General features: G+C 49.3%; 1 protein-coding gene across 1 annotated transcript; it reads right to left on the bottom strand.

The window, feature by feature from the left end:
- TMEM272 (transmembrane protein 272) lies at positions 1–12,791 on the bottom strand. Its single transcript, XM_047755811.1, is given in 5 exon segments — positions 1–239; positions 242–359; positions 7,292–7,374; positions 12,613–12,672; positions 12,734–12,791. Coding segments are annotated over 5 exon segments (558 nt in total).
- Between the last annotated feature and the right edge of the window lie 3,985 nt (positions 12,792–16,776).

Raw genomic sequence — 16,776 nt, 5'->3', positions numbered from 1 at the left:
TCAGTCTTCCGCAGCAGCAGACCTCCACCTGGACCACATGTAGACACAGCCGCTACCCAGGACGAGTAAGCCCAGCACGGTGTGGCTGAGCAGCAGGACCACTACTGCGAAGAGATAGAGGGTTTTGTCACAGTAATCCTGAGGCTGCTGGAAAGGGGAAAGAAAATCAGGCGGGTAAATAGCAAAGACCCAGTAGTTTCCCAGAATGAACCAGAGGAAGAGGAAGAGGCTGAGCAGAGGTGGGCGTAATACTTGTGTGCGTCCCGCCTCCAGGGATGTTGGTCGTCATCGTCGTCAATCACCACGGCCTTGGCCAGAAGCCGCCTCATCCGGGTGGAGTCGTACAGCGGGAGAGACGCCTGGGGTGCGGTGGGGGGGAGCGGGGGTCGGAGGGCAGAGCAGCAGAGGAGGAGGCGGCAGGGGACCGAGGAAGGAGAGAAACAGAAAGAGATTATGGAACGTGTGCACACTGGAGCTGGAAATGCTGCCAAGGAGTGACATTTCATTTTGAAGACTTAGAACGGAAAGAACGAAGGCATCAATCCTTAGCATCCTTGGTGGGGTGTTTTTCAGATGTGCCAGTTACTTTGGTCAAGGGACTCGTTGACTGAAATACGTCTCTGCTCCCAGAGTTTCCCTGTCGCTCTGGTTTGCTTCCTTGGCCTTGAGGTCAGCTCGGTGGCCCTCTGGCTTCAGTGACCTGCTCTTCCGCTTCCCACGACTCCCCCCACCGCCCACCGAGTCTGGTCACCAGCTGGAAGTGCCCTCCTCCCCCACCTGACAGATGTCTTGGTCTGTGGCATCTTGCTAGGGCATGAGCTAGCATAGACACCAAGTGCTTTTAGGCCTGTTGCCTTATTTTAAATGACCCTCTGGAATGAACATGACTTCCCTCACTTTAGAAACAAAGGAATTGAGGACTCATTGGGTGAAGGAGCTTGGCCAAGCCACGTGTGTCAAAAGCGGAGAAGCAGAGGACAATGCCAGGTCTGTCTTCAACCAAGGTCACTGGTGTCTCTGCCGCTTCCCTCACATATGGCCCAGGCCTGGTGTTCTCACCACATGATCCTCGAAGGACACCACGCGCCTACAGGCTGATGGCACCCAAGTCCGCAGCTCCCTTCTGAACTGCAGGCTCATGCAAAGCTCTGCGGAGCAACCTCAGACTCTCAGGCTCGATAAGGTAAAAACATCACTTGACATCTTCCATGTTCATTTGGTGACGTGTCCAAGCTAGAAACCTGGCGTGCTCTCTGCTCCTCGCCCAGTATAACCAGTCAATAAAAACCATGCCGGGGGGTTGTACCTCCCCCACTAGAACCGAAGGGCAGGGTCCGGCTGCGTTTGGTTCACTGCTGCATACTCAGCACATGTGGGAGGTATGGCCGTTAGAGAAGCCCATGCTTGAGGCGCCAACAATATGGAGCTGCTTCTCCTCTCCCTGCCCGGACTGTGTGCTCACGCTATCCTGAGCTCCCCAACCCGGCTCTTTCATAAACATCCAGAGGCCACCTCCTCCAGGAAGGATTCCGGGATCTCTCTGTGTTGGGTTAGGAATCTCTTTTCTGGGTTTCCACAATCCTTTGTGTATCTCTCTACCATTTCCCTACTACACTCCACAGTGATTATCTCTTTGTGAGTCTCTTGGTGAAGGGACTGGGGGCTCCAGGAAAACAAGGACTAAAAATTGGCCCTTGAACTTGGAAACACTGAGGCCACTGAGACTTTGATGAAAACACCTTCGGCAGGATTATGGGGCTGGAAGCCTCAGTGCAGAGGAACAAACTGAAGGCAAGGGGTGTATGGACAACTCTTAACGAATGAGAAAAAATAAAGAAACAAGGCTGAGAAGGAAGAAAGGCACTAGGGAAGTATCTACTCAAAGGGGCACCTGAAAATGTTTGAGCGAGAAAGGATGTAACTACTGATGCCAAGGTGTGGTCCCCCCATCTTATTACACAAGGACCACCATCCCCCGCAACTTGGCTGGACACAGGGGCTTCGTCTCAGCATTCCCTCTGAAAGCGCAATGGCGGAAGAACACAGGTCTCCCTTGCCAAGGAATCCTGGCTTCCTGCCGTCCCTTTGTCTAGCAACTGGATCTTTAATGTCTTTTGAAAACCTACCCAATTTATCTGTTCTCTTCCAGATTCCCAGGCTCCTCACCTCTCCTAAGGCCAATCTCGAGGCACTCCTAACCCACTGAGAGCCAGGTCTCAGAACCCTTCCATAACTGAGAGTGGGGCGGGTGGGCGAGGGGAGAGGTTTTGAGTTGAGTGAGGTGGACGTGGGCAGGACAGAGCCAAGAGATGCAGCCAACTGGGTTCCAACTGGGGACAGGGGATTGTACCGAGAGAGATGGACAGCAGAGGAGCCCAAGCTGTGCCTTTGGTGGATGACAACTTCAGGTTTGGACCTGTCACATTTCAAATTCTGGGAGGTGGAGTCAGCGCCTGGGGTGAAGTGTGAAAGGCAAGGGCTCATGATGGGGACCTGGGTGTTACGTGTGCAGAGGCGAGAGTGACGCTGGGAATGATGCTGTACATGGGAGGCTCTGGTGCTAGGAAGTGGGTAACGTACATCCTCTCCATTAATTCTCCCAGTCGCCCGCATGAACGGTATCAAATAAGCATGTGCACTGGAAGAGCGGCCAAAACTGGAGCCATCAGGCCAAAATGTCAACCAAGATTTTCTCTGGAGGTGAAATTTATAGGCTATTTTGATTTTCTTCTTTGTGCTCAACTGTATCTCCTTATTTTCTTTTTGGCGGCACCCTTGGTGTGTGGAGGTTCCCAGGCCAGGAATGGAACCCATACCACAGCAGTGACAATGCCAGATCCTTAACCCACTGCACCACAAAGAAACTCTAGGATCTGGGTTTTTTTTGTCCTTTTTTGCCATTTCTTGGGCTGCTCCCACAGCATATGGAAGTTCCCAGGCTGGGGATGGAATCAGAGCTGTAGCCACCGGCCTACACCATAGCCACAGCAACACAGGGATCTGAGCCACGTCTGCAACCTACACCACAGCTCACGGCAATGCCGGATCCTTAATCCACTGAGCAAGGGCAGGGACCGAACCCGCAACCTCATGGTTCCTAGTCGGATTGGTCAACCACTGAGCCACAATGGGAACCCCAAGGATCTGCTTATTTTCTAGGCTGAAAATTTGTTATTTATGAAACATAAAGCTTAAATGAAATGGTTAGGCCAGGATCTGGCCCATAGGATCTCATTTAATGCTCATACCAACCAAGGGGCTGTATGTTATTATCCCTGGTTCACGGTGGGAGAAACAAAGGCTCAGAGAAGCTGGATCCCCAGGTCCACAGCGAATAAAAGGATGAGATGGATGTTGGTCCACACCTCTGACCACTGTCTACACCATGCTACACAGATGCTTAAGTCAAAGATTTTAAGTCAGAAGGGTTCCTTCCTAAGTTGGGAAAGCACTCTCATTGGCCCAGCTGCCCAGGCTTCTTAGGAGTGAGACTGCAGCCTGTCTGGGGGCAGAACATTTCCGTAAGAAAAGGGAAGGGAGGGCTTGGAGGGGTCCTCAGTGCCCCTGGCACAGAGCTGGCACTTCCAGGGAGGGCTTCCTGGGGGAGGGGGTAGATTCTGGACCCCTGTGAGCATGGGGGTGGGGGGTGGGCATGGGAGTGACACAGCAACGATGAAGGGTGGTGGGCTTGGGGAACATAAGAAAACCTGTTGGAAGGAGCAGGGTGGCCGAGGAGGACTATGAGGTCCGGCAGGCGCAGGGAGCACAGCGGCTCTGCCATCTACCGTGTGTAAACCCAGGAGAAGCAACACTAGGCCTGTTCCCTCGCCTGTAAGCTGCCGCTGATGCATAGCTCAGTGTTCAGTTCCTTGGCACCCACTGCCCTTCCTAGCGGGGTCCCATCCCCCAGCCTTCGCCTGTACACAGAACAGAGACCCCCATGCCTGGTCTCGCTGGAGGTGCCTTCCCCACACTCTCAGCACCCCAGGGACCTGGCCGCCCTCCCAGGACTGGTTCATGGGCATGTGACGCCAGAAGAGAGGAACTCTCTGGGGCTCATTCACTTCCCTGCCAGCCCAGGAGCAACTGTCTGGGAGCCACTCGCTGGCCAGGCTTTCTGGAGCCGTCTGGTCCTTCCTCTTTGACCAGCTTCTGAAGCCGTGGGCCCTTCTAGTAAACTACCTCTTAGGCTAGCCAGAGCTGACTTTTTGTTTCTTGTATTCAAAACATCCTTTCTGAGACAAGGGCCTGCCTCAAAGGGGTGTCGTGAGGACTGAATGGATGCAGAACAGGGGCTAGGCCCTTAGCGCGGCGCCTGGCACATGCAATGCCCTCAGGGTGGTGGCAGCAGTTACTGAGAAGCCACAGCCTGGAAGATGAGGCCAAGTGTCAGGTAGCTAAACGGCCACTAAGTCAGTGTTTCTGAACCTTTCTTTCGACTGGGCGCTCCGTAACACATACAGTTTATATCACAGCCTTGCCATTGGGTGACAGTACGTTCTCACTGGATCAGAGGTCCTGGTTCATGTTGTTTTCCCTGTGTGACTATTACTGGTAGCCTCGGCAGTGTCCCAGCTTGGATGATAAAATACATGGTCAGCTTAGCCAAACACACGTGTGCATGTTAGTCACACAGCACTCACTAGGCCTTCTAGTATTTTCTATTCTATTTTTAAAGTGGTCACTCAGAGCTCCTGTTGCGGCTCAGCAGATTAAGAACCCGACTAGTATCCATAAGGACGTGGGTCCCATCCCTGGTCTCGTTCAGTAGGTTAAGGATCCGGCGTTGCCATGAGCTGTGGTGTAGGTCGCAGACGTGGCTGGGACCTGGTGTTGCTGTGGCTGTGGCCTAGGCCGGCAGCTGCAGCTCCGATCTGACCCCTAGCCTGGGAATCTCCATATGGCACATATGCAGCAGTGAAAAGAAAAAAGAAAATAAGTAACTAAAGCGGTCACAACCTACTAAATTCACTTCGTGATCTTCTAATGGGTCAAGACTGCCACTGTGCTTAGGCGATCCTGGGAAGCATCCACTCCCTTCTCCCCAGCTTTATCTTCAACAAAACGCAATACAGTGGTGCCCTCTGATGCACTTCTGAAAGGATGCTGGGCATCGCTCTGCAGTGGTCTGAGTGGGTTAACAAGAAAGCCCTGGCATCACTAGTAAACCTCTCTGGCTGGGGATTCTCTAAACCCATTCACTCTTGCTCTAATGGTCATGGACTCACTGGGTATTGCCTCACTATGATGGGCACAAAAATTAATTCCTCTTCAAACCATTTTGGATTGCCAGGAAAAAAACTATCAATGCTGCTTATTAGGGCCCTAGTGTTCATTAAAATAAATTACCCTTGGGTTCCAGGCTGGCTTGCATAAGGGAAAAGTTTGCTGTTATTAAGAGGAACAGACGTCCTGGACGGTCGCATCTCTAAAGGAACGTTCTACTCTGCAGCCTGATTATGAGGGAGTCCGGCGAGAGAAGGTGGGGCAGGGGTAATTACTGCAGAAAACTTGGCCCTTGTTTTGAGCGTCTCTATGGCGCTCAGTCCATAAGAGCTCTCCCCTAACACTGTGGGGCCACAGGAGATGTGCAGCCCTGAGGATCCAAGAGCCTTTGGGTTTCCTTGGAGCTAAGCAGAGCCCCGGGTAGAGCCCATCGGGATGCTGTTAAGAGAAAGGGTTGAGTATTTACATATTCTAGAACACGGCCCACTAGACCGCTGCCAAAACAGGAGGGCAGCTAATAGCGAGGTGTGATCTCAGACACGAGAGGCTCCAAACGCTTGCTCCAAATCAGACACATTTCCCAAGACAGAACAGAGCTTGCAACTACTGAGTCTATGTGAGAACAGACATCCTGAAGACATTTCTTTGCTGTCTCAGATCAATTTCATGACCATTGCCACTGGCCAGCCTCTTTCGAAGGCCCCAAGCACCAGAAGGAAGCTGACAAAGAAATCAGATAGTGGGTCCAAGTGAAATTTTATATATGCATCCCCTTTCTCTCTCTCCCCCTCCCTCCCTTCCTTTTTACAGGCGCACCTGCGGCATATGGAGCTTCCCGGGCTGGGGGTCTAATCGGAACTGCAGCTGCCAGCCTACACCACAGCCACAGCAATGCCAGATCTGAGCTGCAACTTCACCCTACACCACAGCTCATGGTAATGCCGGATCCTTATAACCCACCGAGTGAGGCTTGGGATTGAACCCACATCCTTACAGACACTGTATCTAGTTCTTACCCTGCTGTATCACAAGGGAACTCCAAGAAGGGTCATTAATAAATGGAGGTGGACCTGGAGTTCCCATCGTGGTGCAATGGTTAACGAATCCGACTGGGAACCATGAGGTTGCGGGTTCGATCCCTAGCCTTGCTCAGTGGATTAACGATCCGGTGTTGCCGTGAGCTGTGGTGTAGGTCGCAGACGCGGCTCGGATCCCGAGTTGCTGTGGCTCTGGCGTAGGCCGGTGGCTACAGCTCCGATTGGACCCCTAGCCTGGGAATCTCCATATGCCGTGGGAATAGCCCAAGAAATAGCAAAGAAAATTAAAAAATAAAAAAAATAAATGGAGGTAGACCTAAGGTATCTCAGACCTAAATTACTCAGGGCAGGAGTGACATTGCTGTGGGCCAGGGATTTTGAAAACTTAACTGCAGGCTATGCGGGACGCTTGATATTTCTTCTTCCATCACTTTCCCTGTTTCAACATATGTCAGTAGAACCCATGAGCAAATCATCTCCCTAGACTTGATGTAAGCTTGAGAGTCACAGAGAAACAAACACCACCCCCAGACATCAGAGTTGAAGGTTTGACTGATGACGGCAGCTAAAGACTCCTACACTAGTCAGATAAGAACTAGGAACTCTAGTTAAAAGCAGAAATCAAAACTGCTAAAATCAAACACATTTTAACCAGATGCAAACTCGACTGCTCTATTCTGGAGCCTTTTAAAAAAGAAGCAAGAGAGAGGCCGTGATTACAATGGCTGAATTCAGTGGCACAATTAATCAGCCGTCGGTAACTCCTCTGCGTCAGCTCTTGTCAGACCAAAGCCTCAACTTGGCACATTGAACCTGGGCAGCAGGAGGGAAGCTCTGGGTGAGTACTCATCTGGAAAAATCCAGGTCTCTGCAGCACGCCTCAGGATGCACCTGGCCCTGTGGTTTCAACAACCCTGAGTTCAGGGAGAAATTGTTCTGTGAGCAGCAAACAATTAAAGGCTGCATTCAACAGTGCCTGCCACTTACATTTCAACGAGAACTACAAACAGCTGATACTCAGACTTTACCTTTAAGGCCCCGACGAGCCCACCCTCGAGCAAATACAGAGGAATGAGGGGCTGTAGGGGACAGTCCTCCAAAAACTTCATTCCTGCAAAGCAGAGAGAACAAAAGGATCAGAGAAATGCATTCAAGAGCACAGGGCTGCTCAGGGAGACAAGAAAAGGTCTACAAAAGCCGGAATGTTAATCACGCCAAGGTTGCTTGATCCCCTGCTGGGGAACCTGCTCCATCTCTGGAGGGAGCCAATGGCAGTCCGTCGGACCTCAGGCAGAGCCGGCCAGGAAGCCACTGCATCTCTCGTCCGGGCTTCAACTGGCTACAGGTGCACTCCGCTTTTATGAAAAGCCAGCGGATGACAACCCCCATTTTAATGCCTCATTTTACCAAGGGATTCAAAGATGCCTTTAAATATCTGGGTGTGTTATGCTTAAAATTAGATCCAATTTATGGGTCACAGTCCCCAAATGCACCCCCTGTGCAATGTCAGGCTCCCCCTTGCTCTGCTCCCAGCCACAGGGCAGGGGGGGAGCAGGCAGAGAACTCTCTCTGTGCGTAGACGCCTCTGCTATCCTCATGGCACCACTGGCCAAGTCACTGATCCTGAGCCAGCACACTGGAGAACTATCCAATCACCCCAGAACCACACCCCTCCTTACAGAAATTTCTTCCCTAGAGCAATGCTTTCTTTACTTTTCTCAGGCCTTTGTCTCTCAGCCTATTTAACCAATGCAACCAGTCCCCTGGTGGGCATCCGGGGCTGTGTGGCTCATTCTAGCCCATGGCTGTGGGACACTTCTGGGCCAAAGCATTTAAACACTGACACATGATCGTTCTTTTTCTTCCCTCGCTCTGACCCAGTGGACACCGTGTGCTGGAGATGGTCAGTGCTCAAAACTGTAGCAGCTTAGAGGGTCCTGTCATCTTATCACCTGGGGGTTCCCAGGAGCACAGAGGAATCTCCAGGAGCAGGACATGCACCTTTATACTATTAAGCCATTGAGATTCCAGGATTAATTTGTTGCAGCAGCAGATTTAAGTTACAGCAAGTTCTGTCAACACCACTCCAGACAGGGGATTCTCACTTAGAACTAAAGTCTTCTGTTCAAATGACAGTTCAAGGTTTAGCTTTGATGTGACATTGTATTTCCCATTGGCACATCCACAGAGGAAGTAAACCATTTTCCTATGACGACACTATATTCCACTGAGATTAATACAAATTTCCAGGTATGGAGAGACCTACAGGTTCAAGGCCCCAAAGAGAGTAAAATCAAATACACACATTGATCCAATCAGCAGCCTCCAGGAGGCCTGCCTTTCTAGCTATCTCTGATGTGTAGCGGAATCTGTTATTAGATAGAAACACTTTCCAAGTCTCAAGACAACCTTTTCACACAAAGACCTTTAAATACTTGATGCCAAAGTAGTTGAGCAGGAACTGCCTTTCCATTCAATACCCAGTGTGACACGAACATGAGCGATGACTCATATACCTGCTCATTCCTAATGAATAAAAACAGCTGCTGCTCACAGGAGTCGGTCAGCGCACAGATGGCTTCAAAGGATCCCGATACGTTCAATGCAAGTGTCTTTTCCCCCATGCGCTTCATGAACTGCCCAGGACCTACCTTACTTCTAGATGTTCTTTCTGACTGACCTGCAGTATCAAAATTACCCTCTTCAGACTTTAGAATTCTTCCCATACAGTCGGTAAAACTACCGGATGCAGCAATTTAGGGGGGTGGGGGGTGGCAATATTACGGAAGTTTTTAAATTATTTTTTAGGAGTTCCCATCGTGGCACAGTGGAATCAAATCCGACTAGGAACCATGAAGTTGTGGGTTTGATCCCTGGCCTCGCTCAGTGGGTTCAGGATTCAGCGTTGCCCTGAGCTATGGTGTAGGTCACAGACATGGCTCGGATCTGGTATTGCTGTGGCTGCGGCTGTGGCTGTGGTGTAGGCCAGCAGCTGTAGCTCTGATTGGACCCCTAGCCTGGGAACCTCCATATGCTGCCGGTGTGGCCCTAAAAAGACAAATAGAAAAAAATTATTTTTTAATTTTTAATAGCAATAAAATATGTGTAACAAAATGTTTGCCATTTTAACCTTCTCCTTCCTTTTTTTTTTTTTTTGGCTATGTCCGTGGCATGTGGAAGTTCCCAGGCCAGGGACTGAACCCATGCCACAGCAATGATAACACCCAGATCCTTAACCTACTAGGGCACCAGGGACCTCCATTTTAACCATTTTTAAGTGTGCAATTCAGGAGCACTAACTGTAGTCACACACTTGTGCAACCATCACTAGTTATTTCGAAAATGTGTCATTGCCCCAAATAGAAACACTACACCCATTAAGCAGTAATTCCCCAACACTCATTTCCAGCAGTGGATGTAGGGATTTTATTTTATTTTTTATTTTTTTGTCTTTTTGACATTTCTTGAGCCGCTCCCACGGCATATGGAGTTTCCCAGGCTAGGGGTCCAATCGGAGCTGTAGCTGCTGGCCTACACCACAGCCACAGCAACGCGGGATCCGAGCCGCGTCTACAACCTACACCACAGCTCACGGCAACGCCAGATCCTTAACCCACTGAACAAGGCCAGGGATCGAACCCGAAACCTCATGGGTCCTAGTCAGATTCGTTATCCATTGAGCCACGACGGGAACTCTTGATGTAGGGATTTTAATATAATGCCTGTGGGAACCGGCCTTGTGGGGTCTTGCCTTGTTTATGCAGCCGTGTTAGTGAGCACGTTGTTTCAGTTAAGTTTATTATTCAGAAAACTGAATCATTGGCTCCAAAAGCTTATTTTTACTTGATTAAAAAAAGTCTACCTTCTAGGGGTTCCCATTTGCAGCTCAGTGGGTTAAGAACCCAACTAGTATCCATGGGAATGTGGGCTTGATCCCTGGCACAGCTCAGTGAGTTAAGGATCCGGCATTACCAAAAGCTACAGCGTAGGTCACAGATGCAGCTCAGATTCAGTATTGCTAAAAAAGACCAAAAAGAAAAAAGAAAAAAAGAAAAGTCTACCTACTATTAGATTTTGCTTGGGACATTTCCTTTTTGTCTTTTTAGGGCTGCACCCATGGCATATGGAGGTTCCCAGGTTGGGGGTCCAATCGGAGCTATGGCTGCTGGTCTATACCACAGCTCACGGCAATGCCAGATCCTCAACCCACTGAGCGAGGCCATAGATTGAACCTGTGTCCTCATGGATCCTAGTCAGGTTCGTTACCCCTGAGCCACGACTGGAACTCCTACATGGGACCTTTTCTTAAGGGCACTATTGACTTCCAAAGCAGGGTATACCTAACATAAGCTCTTTTTTTTTTTTTTCCCCCTCCTTTTTAGGCCTGCACCTGCAGCACGTGGGAGTTCCTGGGTTAAGGGGTGGAGCCAAAGCTGGATCCTTAACCTACCGAGCAAGGCCAGTGATTGAATCTGAATGAATTTTCACAGACACCATGTGAGGTTCTTAACCTGCTGAGCCATGACAGGAACTCCTTATAAACTCTTCTTGATAGAGCCAGGTGTGTAATAAATGCTCACTTTCAAATTGCCCTGTAATAATGATAGTTTCAGGGCCTGTTGAAGTGGTGAATTGTTTGTCCTGACACTAGACGGCCCCAGACTAGCCAGCCACTTGAGTTTTGTGCAAGCTTGAGAATTGTGTTTTGTTCTTTTATTTCCTGTCAAGCTGTCAGCTATCACTTGTTAAAAATCTAAGGGTATTGTTTTCGTGTTCATTTTTATTATTCAGTATTGTTTCTTTTTTAAAAAATGTAGGTGAGGAGTGCCCATCATGGCACGTGGCAGCAAACCCAACTAGTATCCATGAGGACAGGGGTCTGATTCCTGGCCTTGCTCAGTGGGTTAAGGATCCAGTGTTGCTGTGAGCTGTGATGTAGGCTGGCAGCTGTGGCTCTGACTTGATCCCTAGCCTGGGAACTTGCACACCTGCAGCCCTAAAAAGCAAAAAAAAAAAAAAAGAGTAGATGAAATTTGCATTACACAAAATGAACTATTTTATTTTTTGTCTTTTTGTCCTTTTAGGGCCGCACCAGAGCCACAGCAATGCCAGATCCAAGCTGCGTCTGCGACCTACACCACAGCTCACCGCAATGCCACCAGATCCTTAACCCACTGAGTGAGGCCAGGGATCGAACCCGCAACCTCATGGTTCCTAGTCAGATTCGTTTCCTCTGCACCACAATGGGAACTCCCAAAATGAACCATTTCAAAGGAAACAATTCAGTGGCATTTAATGTATTCATGACGACATATAACCATTACCTCTTTCTAGCTCCAAAACATGTTTATCACCCCAAAAGGAAATGGAATACCTATTAAACTGTTAGAATACTGGGTAAGTTTTTTGGATTTGGGGGAGAAACAACTCCTATGCCCTTTTGGAACATACTTGCTCCAATGTGCTGTGAACTTGGAGCCTAGAGAAGCCGGTTTGCCAGACCTCTCTGTACACAGGAGCAGCTAGACGCTGTGTGCAGAGCTCAGAGGCGTCCATCAGCAACATTCAAAGGCATGAGCTTAACTTCACTGACATGTGATGACAACGTGCGCTACTCAAGGGGTTTCCTACCTTTTCAAACTCTCATACTTTATACTTCTGGATAGTTGAGATCATTTAATACATGTGACTAAGAGAACTGTTTACTCATTCATTCAGCAAAAGAATGCATAGAGCGCTGACAGTGACCATAGCCTAAGGTATGTTTTGCATATTGCTCATGACAGACTTCCATATGGGAACACAGGCCCTGGGAAAGTTGCTAGCCCAGTGGCTCCCAAGCTGAGCAAGAGGCACCAGAATTATCTAGGAACAGATTTTCATTATTTTTTTGGTATTTTTTTGTATTTTTAAGGGTTGCACCCACAGCATATTGAAGTCCCCAGGCTAGGAGTTGAATCGGAGCTGTAGCTGCCGGCCTACATCACAGCCACAGCAACACTGGATCTTCAACCCACTGAGCGGGGCCAGGGATCAAACCCACATCCTCATGGATACTAGTCAGGTTCGTTGCTGCTGAGCCACAAAGGAAAATTTCAGGACGGATTTTTAAAAGCAGATGTTTGTCCTCACCCCAGACATACTACATCGTTATCTCCCAGGGCAGAACCCAGAACTCTGTCCTTTTAAAACATTCAGCAAGTAATTCTGTGCAACTAGAATGTGCCTGGAAATCATGGGTCTGGCCAGCTCTTCTCAGTGCACATTTTATGTTTAAAGATGAAGTGCCATCACCCCAAGGCCTGACACGGCTGCCCTGGGGTGTCGGGCAGCTCGGCAGCCAGCTCACCTGTGAAGGCCATGGACAGCGGCAGCGCCAGGAAAGCGAAGAGCAGGAACACAAAGCAGGCTATAAGGAGGAGTGGGCGCCAGGTTGGAACCCAGGGACTCTTGTTTCCAGTGCAGCTTACTTATGGCTTCAGAGGAATCTGCCCTTTTCTCAAGGCAGCAGATGGGGGAGGAGGTCATGGCTTGCCCGGGGCTTCGGTCCGGGAGACAGGGGTGCAGGCCAGGACTCGCATCTCTGAGAGCAGAATGTCTCCGCTCATCAGGCTGCCAATGTGAAGGCCCAGATTTCCTGCACGACCTCTCCAAAGTCTGACAGCTTCTAGAAAAGGAGTTTATAAGCTGCTGCTCTGCCAGGGCCAGGATGCCAGAAACCACCAGCATTCAGGAAGCCAGGTGGGACCTACCCTGCGCTTCCCAGGAGCCTGCACCCGCTGCAGATGCTCCTCCCTGCCCTGCAGAAGGTTCACTGACAACTCGCTTTATCACTTAAAGGAATTTGCTTCACCAAGTCTTTTTCCCTTTCCATTTATTCGGCTGTATAGCCCCATAGTCTATGATATGAGACAGTCTCCTAAAATTTCTGGCTCATACACAGTGGAGCAGAGCCCGGGATGGCCTGGGCTTTTTTCTTCCTGTTCATGCAACCAGTTCACCCTCTGGCACTGGGCAAGGACAGAGGCGTGCGACGTAGACCTGCGTCCCACTCTGTCACGCATTAGCTGTGTGGCTCTGAGTGAATGAGTTGGCCTCCTTGAAGCCTTTTCTGTGACACGCATGAGCAAGTGCCCACATGAGCTTAGTGGACGGCAACCATCAGGATTAGGCAGTTACTTCCCCTTGCAGGTTCTTGGTTTCCTGCCTGTTAAATGGCCTGCAGATAAAGGTTTTGCTTGGCAAGCATTTTTTTAAAACTACACATTTTTATGTCTTTTGGGTAGGACTAGCACTTCTGTTCCCGTTTTTAAAGTTTAGACAGCATCACACATTTACGTTTCCCGCTGGGTCCTGATGCCAGCCATGAGAGCAGAGAGAGGGTCTCTGAGGTGGATGGCATGGTAGCCTCCTCAGCGCCCACCCTGTCCTTTCCAGATAGTCACCCCATTTTGTTCTGGTCTCCTTACCCCCCACCTCCCCATTCTCCTATGTAGTCAGGTGCTCTGGCACAGGCTGACTGCCCACTGGGCGTTTGAGAAGGACATGAGGTTCCGCCCTAAGTTACTGGCAGAGTTGCATTCACTGGATATATTGTTGGTTGTTGGATGGGCTCATGGCTCATTCTGGGCCAAGGATACTCAAGCGGAGACTGATTAAGAGAAAGGAAGAAAGCTTTGTAACTCTTCTGAAAGAACTTTCAGGAACAAGGCCCCTCTCCCTCCCTGGATGTTGGTGAGGAAGCCAGGTGCTCCAGGGGCTGTTGGCCACCATCATGCCAACACAAAGGGGAAGCAGCCTGGGTATGAGGTTGACACACAGAAGGCAAAGAAAGAGGCAAAAAGTATGAGGTCCTCCATGGCCTCATCGCCCACTGAATCCCACTACTCAGGGATCTAAACTACTCCTGGACTTTCTGCTGATATGAAACAATAAATCCTCTTTTAGTAGTTGAGCCACTTTGAGTTGGGTTTTCTCTTACTTACACTGAACCCACTTTAATAAATCTACAAGATCCATTCCTGTTTCAGAGTGTCAAAGATCTCAGTTTTATTTGTGAATCTTAGCCATCTCTGGAGAGACAAGTCTGAGGCTCCAAGTGTCTGCCGCTGGGAGCCTCACAGCCACACCGCCAAGTTCAAATCTGACCCTAATCTTCCAGGCAAAGCAGGGTGGACAGGGCAGGGTACGGCCCCTCCCCTTTGATAAGCCTGCTTAAATTGTCTTTCCTGCCAATCTTGACCTTCACCTCCAGGAGAAGAAAAAAAAAAAAAAAAAGGCAGTCATGCAGAGCAATTCACCCCAGTTTTCACCCCTCCTCTCAAAACACCCTTCTCTGGATTAGCTGTAATATTCACCCATCATCAGAGCTGGCTTCCTGGGCAAACAACCTGGTCAGTCACATGGGCCCCGTGCTGAGGAGGGCCTAGCATTTGGTTTAATGCTCTTCTGCTGCTGCCTTGAATTTCTTAATAAATTTATTTTGAACTTGAATTTTATAAGTGAAGTCTGAAAGGACAACGGAACATGGGTGTGAGAAGATATGGGTGGCTGGCAGCCACCTCTCCTCGCTGCCTTCTCAAATTCTGCTGGGTCTACAGGGTGTGGGGGTTCAGCAAGACTCAAGATGAATACAAAGTAAGTGTGTTATTTCCTCAACTGAGTACGCAGGAGTGCCTACAAGCCTGAGAAGCCCTCGTTTTCATTTGAACCAGAACTGGCTTCAAATAAAGACAGAAGGCAGTGGTGTCCTAGGTAACACAAAGGACCCAGGAGCCCTATCGCATCCCTTCTTTCCCAGGAAACTTCCCTGCATCTGCCAACACTCATCCAAAAAATGATGACACAGAAGAAAGAGAAAGATAGGGACGTGTTTTCATTCAGTCCTTCCTACGCACCTGGCAGCAGACCTTAGAGGGTGTGCTAGAAAGCTCTATTATCAAGAAGTGAAAGGAAAACAGTGGCTTTAGTTTTCTGTATCATTCCCTCTGTTTCGTGAAAATCAAATACATATGCATGTGAGAGCTATGAAACATGCCGTCTAGGTGGTTATACATCTGAGGTAAAAGTTCTTATGTTTGCATTTATAATTGTTAGTATACAATATTAAGGTGAAGTGTAAAGTTTACTACTAATTTTGTTATTTTAAATGTTCTTTTTTATTTCCTTAAAATAGTATTAAATAGCAAATGAAAAATAGTATGATCGAAGATCTCTTGGAGTATAGCCAATTAAGGCTCCAGTGTTGTCAACACAGCGGCTTGGGTCACTGCTGTCCGGCTGGTTCAGTCCCTGGCCCAGGAACTTCTAGATGTTGTGAGTTCAGCCAAAAAAAAAAGAAAAAGAAAAATTCCTGGAGTTTCTGTTGTGGCTCAGTGGGTTACGAACCTGTCTAGTCTCCATGAGGACGCCAGTTCAATCCGTGGCCTCCCTCAGTGGGTTAAGGATCGGGTGTTGCTGTGAGCCGTGGCATAGGCCGGCAGCCTGGGACCTTCCATATGCCTCAGACGTGGCCCTAAAAATCAAAAAAGAAAAGAACACTTACATGACAGATGAAAAGAGAAAAGAGACAACAATAGGAAAGAAAAAGCTTTCCATTTTAGCAGCTTGAACAGTCCTTTTCCCTGCTTTTTGAACAAAGTGCTTTGCATTTTCATTCTGTTTTTTCTCTCAGCCCATCCTGCGCTCAGCGCTTCCTCACTAACACTTTCCTCACACACCTCCCTCTCACGCAGACTGCCCTCAGCCCTCGTTCACGGACCATTCCCTCACACTCTTCCTCACTCTCAGTTCCCTCTCACCCTCCCTCACCCAGCGCTCCATCGCTCACTCGGACTTGGCTATTACCCTCCCTCCCTAAGAGTTCACTAACCCTTCTCTCACCCAGGGTCCCTCACACCTTCCCTCAGAGTTCCCTCATACCTTCCTGCATTCAGAGTTCCCTCGCCAACTTCCCCACGCAGAGACTCTCACGCCTTCCCTCACTCATAGCTCCCTCACACTCTTCCTCGTCAGTGTTCCCTCACACTCTTCCGCACCCAGAGTTCCCTCACCCAGAGTTCTGCATTTCATCCGGAGCTGGTCCGGACATGTTCTGCAGCGGGGGGATCGGTTGATCAGGGGTGACTCAGCACTGCTGACAATGTGGCTGATTAAACGGTGAAGGTCGGTCAATCAATCCACATATGTTTCAGTTCCCAGTTCTCCATGGGGTGAAGGGAGATATTTCTTGCTTATATGTGACGGAAGAGCAGGAGGCTGACAAATCTCATCTCTATTGCTGCCCTTGAGCTTGTTGTCAGGATGATAAAGTGACTGGCATTCCGTAAAACCCTTCAGTGCTCTGGGAGCTTGTGACAGATGGTGCCACCTGGCCACATGTGTAATCCAGGTGTTCAGTGACAGAGAGGCCCCTGTCAGGCAAGCCCCCTACCTGCGAGCAAGACTGAGAGAAACGGCTCTCGCCAGAACATGACCGAGGACCATGCGGAAGAGAGCATGAGGACTGGCCACC

The sequence above is a fragment of the Phacochoerus africanus genome, chromosome 13, assembly GCF_016906955.1.
Source record: "Phacochoerus africanus isolate WHEZ1 chromosome 13, ROS_Pafr_v1, whole genome shotgun sequence".
NCBI lineage: Eukaryota > Metazoa > Chordata > Mammalia > Artiodactyla > Suidae > Phacochoerus > Phacochoerus africanus.
Note: the sequence above shows the minus strand (reverse complement) of the source record. Positions and strands in the feature narration are given on the sequence as shown.